We start from the raw sequence: 9,944 nt of genomic DNA, 5'->3' as shown, positions 1-9,944 counted from the left end.
GGGGCAGGGGGAGGTATGGCGGTGGGAGAAGGGACTTCCGTTCCAGGGGAAGGCGAGACAGATGCATCATATCTATCCCACCTTCCTGTCCCCCTCCCAACCTGAAGGACCTGAGGGTCACTCCAACCGTGCCACAAACCCTGTCGCTGCTCCTGTGCAATGCCAGGTCTATTAAAAACAAGACCCACATCCTCCAGGATCTCCTGGAGGACTCTAAATGTGACCTGGCTTGCATTACCGAGACCTGGCTGGGGCCTGAAGGGGATGCTGTGTGGGCTCAGGCCCTGCCTGCTGGGTACTCGGTGAAGGACCAGCGCAGGTTAGGTGGGCGGGGGGGGGGTCGCCTTGGTACATAGGAACACCGTATCCCTCACCAGGAACCACATCCGACAGACCACCCATATCGAGTGTATTTACCTGACCCTGAAGGCTAGGGACAGTCTAGGGATTCTGCTGGTGTATCGGCCACCCCGTGCATTAACGGACTCCCTTAACGAGCTGTCACAGCTGGTCGCTGAGCTGATGCTGGAGACACCCAGGCTTCTTGTCCTGGGTGACTTCAACATCTCCCTCACGGCCAGCTATGTTCCATCCGGTGCGGCTCGGGAATTCATGGAGACCATGGCGGCCATGGGCCTGTCCCAGCTGATACAGGGTCCCACGCATTGTGCGGGTAATACTCTCGATTTGGTCTTCTGTTCGGAGGCGGAAAATCCGTGGGCGGAAATAGTTAATATTTCCCCCCTGTCATGGACGGATCATTTCCTGGTAGAGGTGAAAATCAAGGCTTCTACCCAGATCCCCCCCGGGGGTGGTGGACCAGTTAGGATGGTCCACCCTCGAAGGCTGATGGAACCTGAGAGGTTCCAGGAAGCCCTAGAGGGGCTCACGGTTGGAAATGACGGCGACTCTGTTGATGCCCTTACCGGTATCTGGAATACCGGTCTTTCTGGGGCTATACACAGAATCGCTCCCAAGCGTCCTCTCAGGCCTGCTTCCAATCGTAAGCCCTGGTATACGGAAGATCTCCGGGCGAGGAAGCGGGTTCTGCGACGGCTAGAGTACCGTTGGCGGAAACACCTTTGCTTAAACGACAAGACTCTCCTAGACCGATTGTTAAAGGACTACGGAGAGGCAATACGAGCAACAAAGAACTCGTTCTATGGTGCTCGTATTGCGTCCGCTGAATCGCGTCCGGCAGAGTTGTTCAGGGTGGTCAGGGAGCTAACTCAGCTCCCTCCTGCCCTGAACCAGATCCTTGAACCTTCTAAGGCCTGCTGTGACTTGTTTAACAACTTTTTCGTGGATAAAACTTCTCGTATAAGCGAAGGTCTGAACGCCGACATTATGGCAGAGCCTGAGGTAGAAGTGTCCAGAGCCTCCGCGGACTCAGTTATACTGGATCAGTTTGAGTTGGTGAGTACTGAGGATGTGGACAAGATCCTCGGAAGTGTTCGGAAAACAACCTGCTCTCTTGATCCCTGCCCCTCATGGTTAGCGGCCCAGGGGGGACCGGTGGTAACCACTTTGTTACGCCGGATTATTAATACCTCTCTCAGGGATGGGCGATTTCCATCGGATCTTAAATTGGCCATCGTAAGACCGATCCTAAAAAAGCCCTCCCTTGACCCCCTGGTACATAATAATTATCGGCCTGTTTCGCTGCTACCATTTTTGGGGAAGGTGATCGAGAGGGCGGTTGCGCTCCAGCTTCAGACTGTCTTGGATGAAACGGATTATCTGGATCCATTTCAAACTGGCTTCCGGGCGGGTCACGGGGTTGAGACGGCCATGGTCGCCTTGGTCGATGATCTCCGTCTGAGCACCGACCGGGGAAGCGTGTCCCTGTTGGTGCTCTTGGACATCTCAGCGGCTTTCGATACCATAGACCATGGTATCCTTCTGGGACGCCTGGCTGAGGTGGGAATCAGGGGCACTGCGCTCCAGTGGTTCCGATCCTACCTCTCTGGGAGGTCCCAGATGGTGCAGCTGGGAGACGTGTGCTCCGGCGAGCGGGCCCTTAAAACTGGGGTCCCTCAAGGAGCCATTCTGTCTCCCATGCTATTTAACATCTACATGAAACCGCTGGGAGAGATCATCCGGAGACATGGGGCGCGGGGTTATCAGTACGCTGATGACACCCAGATTATTTTCTCTATGTCTCCGACTGATGCAGTGACTGGGGATGGCGTCTCTCCTCTCGTGGCCTGTCTGGAGTCAGTAATGGACTGGATGAGGAAAAACCGACTCAAACTGAATCCAGAGAAAACGGAGGTACTAGTGATAGGTTCCCCCGGTCCAGGAACGGCGGTGGTTCCACCTGTCCTGAACGGGGTCACACTCCCTGTGAAGGACTCCGTGCGCAGTCTGGGAGTGCTTCTTGATTCGTCGCTTCATCTGACTGCTCAGGTGAATGCGACGGTCAGGAGCACTTGTTACCAGCTTCGGCTGATTCGCCAGCTGCGCCCATACCTGGACCGGAGGGACCTAGAAACGGTGGTACATGCTCTGGTAACTTCGAGACTGGACTTCTGCAATGTACTCTACATGGGGCAACCCTTATACCAAACTCGGAAGCTTCAAATGGTACAGAATATGGCAGCCCGGCTGGTCACTGGTGTATCCAGGACCAGCCATATAACACCTGTACTTAAAGATCTTCACTGGCTGCCTGTTCGCTTCCGAGCTCAATATAAGGCGTTGGTTATTACCTATAAAGCCCTAAATGGCTTGGGCCCAGGATACCTAAAGGACCGCCTCTCCCCGTACAATCCGCCTCGCACCCTCAGAACGTCTGGGCAGCATTTGCTGAAGGTGCCTGGGGCCAGGCTAGCTTCTACTTCTAGAAGGGCCTTTTCTACAGCTGCCCCAGCCCTTTGGAACACGCTGCCCACCGAGCTCCGCTCATCCACTACCCTGGCCCAATTTAGGAAGGAGCTCAAGACCTTCCTATTTAAGCAGGCATTCCCCGATTAAGATCCTGTGGGCCTCCCCTCCTCTTCCGTGGCCATGAGGACGGGCGATGGGGCTTTTATTGCTGCTTTTAGTTTTATTGTATTGATGTTTTGCTGTTTTTAATCTGTATTTGTGTGCACTTGTTGCACTTTTGTAAGCCGCCCTGATCTTTCTGGAAGGGCGGGATAAAAATAAAGATTTTATTATTTTATTTATTATTTATACTCTCCATGTTCTTTGGAAAATTTTGAAACACTGTCGTAAACAAAATTTATATGCCAGCAAAATGGGGTACTGATACTACTAATAATTTTTATTTTTTAATCTAGCTCTTCCCTATTACTATTACAACTACTACTATTCCACATGGTATCTAAAACACTTACGGTGTTTTGATTTCAGAGTCCTCAGAGAACAATTACGCTATTAGGACCATAAGACTCTATTATAAAGTCCTCAAAAACATAGCATGGATTCAATAAATCCTCAAACACTACAAAGCAATGCTCAGCTTGACGAATGAAAACATGAGTTCATCCAGTGAGAGAGAGTCAAGATATAAATTCTCCTAAGCATCTGTATCCCGCCCCCAGTATGAACCCCAACCTCAGCTGTCTCAGAATTTTGACAGTGCCTTAAATCCAACCTCAGCTACAATCTGTACATTTAATTTATATGACATAAAAACACCACCAAAAGAATGATTTAAAAAACACAGATCTGGTACAGAAGTTTTATAGCACTAAAAAAACAGAAATATATCCTAGATAGACTCCTCAGTCATAGTTACACAGTAGCTTTTACAGCATTCCTACCACATATACATCTTTTTAAACTTTACCACAATTATTTGGTACTGTAGTTTACAATTCTGATCCAAGCTCTAGAAGAAATGGTAGTATAAATCTGCTGATAACATGCCCATATACTCTTTCAAGGAGCTAAGAAAAAATGCTACAGGCATCTTAATGATCTATCAAAAGGCATCTCATATGAGAGACACGTTTCAAAATTTTATTTGTTTATTTATATTTAATTTTATTTTTATCCCACTTTTCTCCCAAGGTGAGACCCACAGAATGAAACACAGGTGGGAGAAAGGAAGAATTTGTGGCCTTTGACAACATTTTAATCATAGTTGCACACTTTTATACATTCTTCTTTGGGGAATGTAACAGTTACATTAAATTGTTTTCCTCTAAATTTACAATAAGACTGTCACCAGTCATTTAAGCAACAAAGAGAGAAAAAGAGGGAAATATAACAGGATGAAGAAGGGGAGCCAAGGCAAGGACAGAGGGAAACTGTAGTGTTTGATATAAATGAAAGTGGAAGCAGGGTGGGGGTGGGGGGGGGAAGAGAGAGATTGAAATCAACCAGAGAAGAAAGGCCTAGAAAGTTTCTGCCAACAGCCGCTAAGATGCTTCATCACAAGCCTATTTTTCCAGACATTATGTTTCATTTGGCTTCAAGGGTCACATGACAGCTGCACACTAACGCCTTAAGGTCTGTTTCTGCCTCTGTGACACTGACAGGCTGTGAGAGACTCCAACACCACAGAAAGAATTTTTTTCCCCTTGTTTCCATTACATCATCCAGCCAGTACTGGGGGAGAAGGAGGGGGGTACACAGCTGGTGGCAGCTGCAATACCATCTGCTTTCCACTTACAGTGCATGCTAGTTTGCTCTGCAGATTCCAACTGAACCTTTCTGGGGAAGAGCCTGCCTCTCCAGACAAAACACCCCGTTGTGTGAAACATATTTGCAATTGTAGTGGAATAAGTTACTCTCCAGTGCTCAGAAAAAGATTCATCAGGTAAGGATTCCTGATCGCTTGCAGAGCCCAGTGGCACAAAGGACAAAATCGCTAAACACTCTGTGATTAGGGGAGAATAAAGAGCTGAGCAACAACCTGCCATCTGCTTTCCACAATGCGCGGAGCCAGAACCAAAACTCTACAGTCAGCAGTATTTATTTATTTATTTATTTAGAAAGAGAACAGATATGGGAAGGGAAAAGCAGCTTAGTTTTCCCAAGTCAGAGATTAGCTGCAGCAACTTGGAAAGAACAAAAAGTAAAAACAACTTATCCCTAGATGGGATAAACATCAAATATATTTATGAAATACTGTCAGCAGATCTGATAATTTATGGCAGTCCAAGCTGGAAAGAAAGATTTTGCCGTTGCTCACATAAATGAACTGTGGAAAGTCATGGAACTTCACAATGAACTTCTTGCAGTGAAAATTGTGGTCTATCTTTTTATCTCTTGCAAAAAGCATTGCCAGCTTGCAAGTTGAAGTTGACATTTATTTTTAAAAGTGCTTTACATATAAGTTAAACATTAATATTGAGTTTTTAAAAATACTATTTCAAAAAATATAATGCTTTTGGGGAAGACTTCACAACTAATATAAATTCTTATTTTATCAGTTCAAAAAATCATTCACAATCTTTAGTGAAATCTTCAACTCACTCACAAACAAATATGAAAAACCAAAAAAAAAACCCCTGCACACAAGAGTTTGCGCTAACATGCACTGTGTTGTTTTCTTTTGTCAACTTGCTGCAAAATGGATTTTCTTAATACTTTTGCAGCAGACCAAACCAGCATAATTGTAATCTAGCTCATCCCACTGCCCACCCCCATCTCCACACACTTTAATCCCCACACACAGGGACTTAAAGCAATGTCAAACTTATTTTCAAAATGGCGGGATCTGCACAACTTACCATACATTTTGCCTTCATCAGACAATATGATTTTCCTTCTTCCACATGGGGGATATATAGCTAGTGCTTCCTGAAAGCTCTGCTCAATATCTGGGCTCCAGACACCTTCTGCGTCATTATCAATAGGTTTATCCGCAGAATCGCTCATTCTTTCAATGTCCTCGGCAGGACTCTCACTGCCGCTCCAGCTGCTAGGCTCAATGGTGACGGCTGGTTGCTCCAAGCCTCAGCCTGGAAGCTTCAACAGAATAAATCTAAACAAGAGAAACAGCAAAGAAATTGTTTCAGCTGAATATTCCCCGACTAGTTCTAGTAATCAGTACCATAAATGCACAAATTGTGATTACAGGTTATAAATCCCCAGACAGTGAGAACTAAATGAAAGTAAGCTAAATTCTGAAATCAGGCTCTAGACTATGTTCTTTAATTATTTAAAAATAAACAGCATTTTAAAAATAACATAAACGCCCTGGGGGCCATTGTATTCTAATAAAATGTTTAATATATTTATCAATACACTGAAAAATTGGATTTCCCCACAGACACATATTGACTTCATATAACTGCAATCATTTCTTGAATGTAACATTTAATCTCCATTAGATCTAAGGAAACTGTAATATTTTTAAATGGCTGTTATATTATTTTAATTCATTTCCTCTCCCTTTGGAGTTTAGATAAAAATGAACAAACAGAATACCATTCTTCCCTTATTTGACCCGATGTGAGTGGCACAGTTTGTGTATGCAGAAACAAAAAGGAACTGTTACTTTACAAGTAAATGATCTCTCAAGAAAAAGAACAACTAGAATAGATTTTACACCTATTTCAAAAAAAATGTCCGCTATGCAGCAGAAGGAAAGAAATTCCTTCCAGATGAGGAAGCAAATTAAGAAAACATAATCTGACAGCACCTGCTAAAATCACTTCACTCACAGAGACAAATGTCTTGCATTTGAGAGAAATGTTTGGCCAATACAAAAGGTGCGTTTTTGGCAAACGCCTCTTGTTGTAGTTGTAAGCCTACTAAAAACCTACTCACAGTTGTAAGCCTACTGAAAGTGGTGAAGAAAGTGCCAGGAATGAATTTCCCTCACTCTGTCAAAACACTGCTGATTTTTATTACAGTCAAAGTATACATAAATCGGACATAGAATGGATACAAAAAACAGTTCTCAGAAATGTTTATTTAAAACTGTACCTCCTCCTCTACATACAGAGAGAGGTGCTAAAAGAATAAGGCAGAGATATGTTTCCTTCTATCTTCAAGGAAAGAGATTTTAAAAAATGAAAGGTTTTACTGGATTAATCTACTTGATTTAATATGCTTACTTGCTATGAACTTAAGAAACTCATCAGGCATGTTAAGTATTACAAATAATGTGTGTGTGTGATTATATCTGCCTGGGAGGATGTTATAATTGGTTATGTTAATATAAACTAAGCTTCTACAGTTCTCTGTAGTGTATACTGTAAATGTCCCTTATTTGACCACTACATTTATACATGTCACCAGAATCATCAGAACCTCTCCCCTTCCAACTCAATGTGAGGTATTGAGCAGCATCTCCTGCTTATTTGTGGAGTGCCTGAAGCTGAACTATCAGTCAAGGTAAACCACCCTGTGGTAATGAATTATGAACTAAAGACAACTTTTAACAAATTCCATATATGTGTTAATATTGATAAGGAAATGGATTGACAAGGATGGAAGATACTGTGTACCAACAGCTGCTCAGCTGTGAGGGGGCTGTGCCTGTGAGAGAGGCATTTCAAAAGACTGCTTGCAGGTAAAAGCCTCAAACCACCACCGGACTCTGCTGCTCAGCTGTGAGGGGGCTGTGCCTGTCAGAGAGGCAGCTGCGCAGCGCCTGAGGAGCACCAGAACATAAGGGCTGATCTTGACAATGGCATTTCATCAGAGACAATAGGAAAGGTGTCCAGAGCTTCTGTGGACTCTATTAAACTGGATCATTTTGAGTTTGTACATACCAATGAAGTGGACAAGCTTCTTGGAAGTGTTAGGAAGATGAAGTGCTCTCTCGATCCATGTCCTTCTTGGCTGACCACTCAGGGTGGTGATGCAGTAACATCATTATTGTGTTGCATAATTAATGCATCATTCAGGGAGGGAAAATTTCCATCTAGCTTAAAATTAGCAACGGTCAAACCATTGCTTAAAAAACCCTCCCTGAACCCCCTAATAAGAAATAACTATAGGCCGGTCTCACTATTGTCATTTTTAGGTAAGGTGATCGAGAGAGCAGTTGCCTTCCAACTCCAAGCTGTCTTGGATGAAACCGATTATCTGGACCCATTTCAAACTGGCTTCAGAGCGGGATATGGAGTTGAGACTGCCAGGGTTGCCTTAGTCGATGATCTCCATCTGGGCATCGACAGGGGAAGTGTGACCTTGTTGGTGCTCTTGGACATCTCAGTGGCTTTCGATACCATCAACCATGGTATCCTTCTGGAACGCCTGAGGGAGTTGGGTATCGGGGGCACTGCGCTCCAGTGGTTCCATTCCTACATCTTGGGAAGATTCCAGATGGTGCAGTTGGGGGACACTCTAAGAGGGAACTCACATCTGGTGTTCCTCAGGGAGCTATTTTGTCACCCACCTTGTTTAACATTTACATGAAACCTCTGGGAGAGATCATGGGGAGACACAAGGCGCGGTGTTATCAGTACGCTGATGACACCCAAATATATTTCTCTGTGTTCCCGACTGATTCAGTAACTAAGGATGGGGTCTCTCTTCAGACTGCCTGCCTGGAGTCGGTAATGGGCTGGATGAGGGAAAACAAACTCAGTTTGAATCTAGAGAAAACGGAAGTACTTGTGATAGGTTCCCCAGGCCCGGGGAAGGAAGTTATCCACCTGTCCTAAATGGGGTCACACTTCCCCTGAAGGACGAAGTTTGCAGTTTAGGAGTACTTCTGGACTCATCTCTGCAGTTGACATCTCAAGTAGATGTGACGGTCAGAAGTGCTTGCTATCAACTTCGGTTGATAAGCCAACTGCGACTCTATCTGAGCCAAAGGGACCTTGAAACTGTGGTACATGCTCTGGTAACCTCTCGCTTCAATTTCCGTAATGCGCTCTACGTGGGGCAACCCTTGTACCAAGCCCAGAAGCTTCAGCTAGTACAGAATATGGCAGCCAGATTGATCACTGGTGTTTCCAGGTTTGACCATATAACACCTATTCTAAAAGATCTGTACTGGCTGCCTATTCGCTCCTGAGCACAAGACAAGGTGTTGGTTATTACCTATAAAGCCCTACATGGCTTGGGCCCGAGTTACTTGAGGGACCGCATCTCCCCATATAATCCGCCCCACACACTCAGAACAACCGGGAAGAACTTGCTGGAAATCCCACTTTCTAAATATGTTACTACATCCCAGATGGCCTTCTCAGTAGCAGCCCCACAAATCTGGAACAGTCTTCCTGAGGAGCTCTGCCTTATCACCCCCTTGGAAACATTTAAAAAGAGGCTTAAAACCTTCCTCTTCTGTCAAGCCTTCCCTCAAAGTTGTGTATTTTGATCCCATCAACTCTCTGCTTCACCCTATTGAATGACTGTTTTAGATTTGTATAGTGTATATTGTGTTACTGGTTTTTATCTATTTTTATGATGTGTTTGTAACTGGTTTTAATTCTGTGTAAACCGCTTTGATCTTTTGGAAAAGCGGTATATAAATAAAATTAATTTATTATTATTATTATTATTATTATTATTATTATTATTATTATTATTAATTATTATTATTATTATGACTGCATTTCTTTCCACAGAACAACTACTTGAGTAATTAGCCACGTCAAGTTCAGCATCATCTATCAAGAGACTAATCCACTTCATAACCTACTCACAGTGGCATCTCAGTGAATTTAATCTACTTTGAATTTCAGAATGATTCACTTTGGTGTTATGCCAGAGTGTGAAGAAAAGGGTGGGCTCATCTTTTACCTACCAATTTTAAAACTTTGTAAGCATTTCCCCACTTCCTGGAAATTTAAATTGAGATGGTTATCTAAATGGTTGTTGTTGCTGTTGTTGTTGTGTTCCTTCAAGTTGTTTCTGACTGATGGCAACCCTAAAATGAACCTATAGTTTGAAAATAATCCAAAATACCATTTTTTTAATCAGGCTTCAATTAAAATCCCAAAATATACAAAGCAGTATTGGTTTCTTGGTTACAAAGTGTATGTGTTCACAAACTAGAAAAAAGGTTTTGAAATCTAGCTGGATGG

At 43.9% G+C, this 9,944-nt stretch overlaps 1 protein-coding gene and 1 long non-coding RNA gene across 14 annotated transcripts in view; one reads left to right on the top strand and one right to left on the bottom strand.

The window, feature by feature from the left end:
- Positions 1 to 9,816, top strand: part of LOC121921087 — a 12,508-nt gene extending 2,692 nt beyond the window's left edge. Inside the window, exons 2-3 of the long non-coding RNA XR_006101842.1 lie at positions 7,204 to 7,299; positions 9,486 to 9,816. This is a non-coding gene — a long non-coding RNA (uncharacterized LOC121921087). The remainder of the gene's footprint in view (positions 1 to 7,203; positions 7,300 to 9,485) is intronic.
- The window catches only part of TEAD1 (TEA domain transcription factor 1), a 269,692-nt gene that overhangs the window by 160,693 nt on the left and 99,055 nt on the right, over positions 1 to 9,944 (bottom strand). For 9 of the 13 annotated variants that reach the window (XM_042447674.1, XM_042447612.1, XM_042447541.1 and 6 more), the window contains one exon: positions 5,688 to 5,941. The exons of 3 other annotated variants lie outside the window; for them this stretch is intronic. In XM_042447674.1, the coding sequence (XP_042303608.1) occupies positions 5,688 to 5,835 (148 nt within the window). In that variant the 5' untranslated portion in view covers positions 5,836 to 5,941. Of the gene's footprint in view, positions 1 to 5,687; positions 5,942 to 9,944 lie in introns of those variants that run through there. One more of the 13 variants, XM_042448271.1, reaches the window with a different exon arrangement.

Source organism: Sceloporus undulatus, chromosome 1 (genome assembly GCF_019175285.1).
Source record: "Sceloporus undulatus isolate JIND9_A2432 ecotype Alabama chromosome 1, SceUnd_v1.1, whole genome shotgun sequence".
Taxonomy (NCBI): Eukaryota; Metazoa; Chordata; class Lepidosauria; order Squamata; family Phrynosomatidae; genus Sceloporus; species Sceloporus undulatus.
Note: the sequence above shows the minus strand (reverse complement) of the source record. Positions and strands in the feature narration are given on the sequence as shown.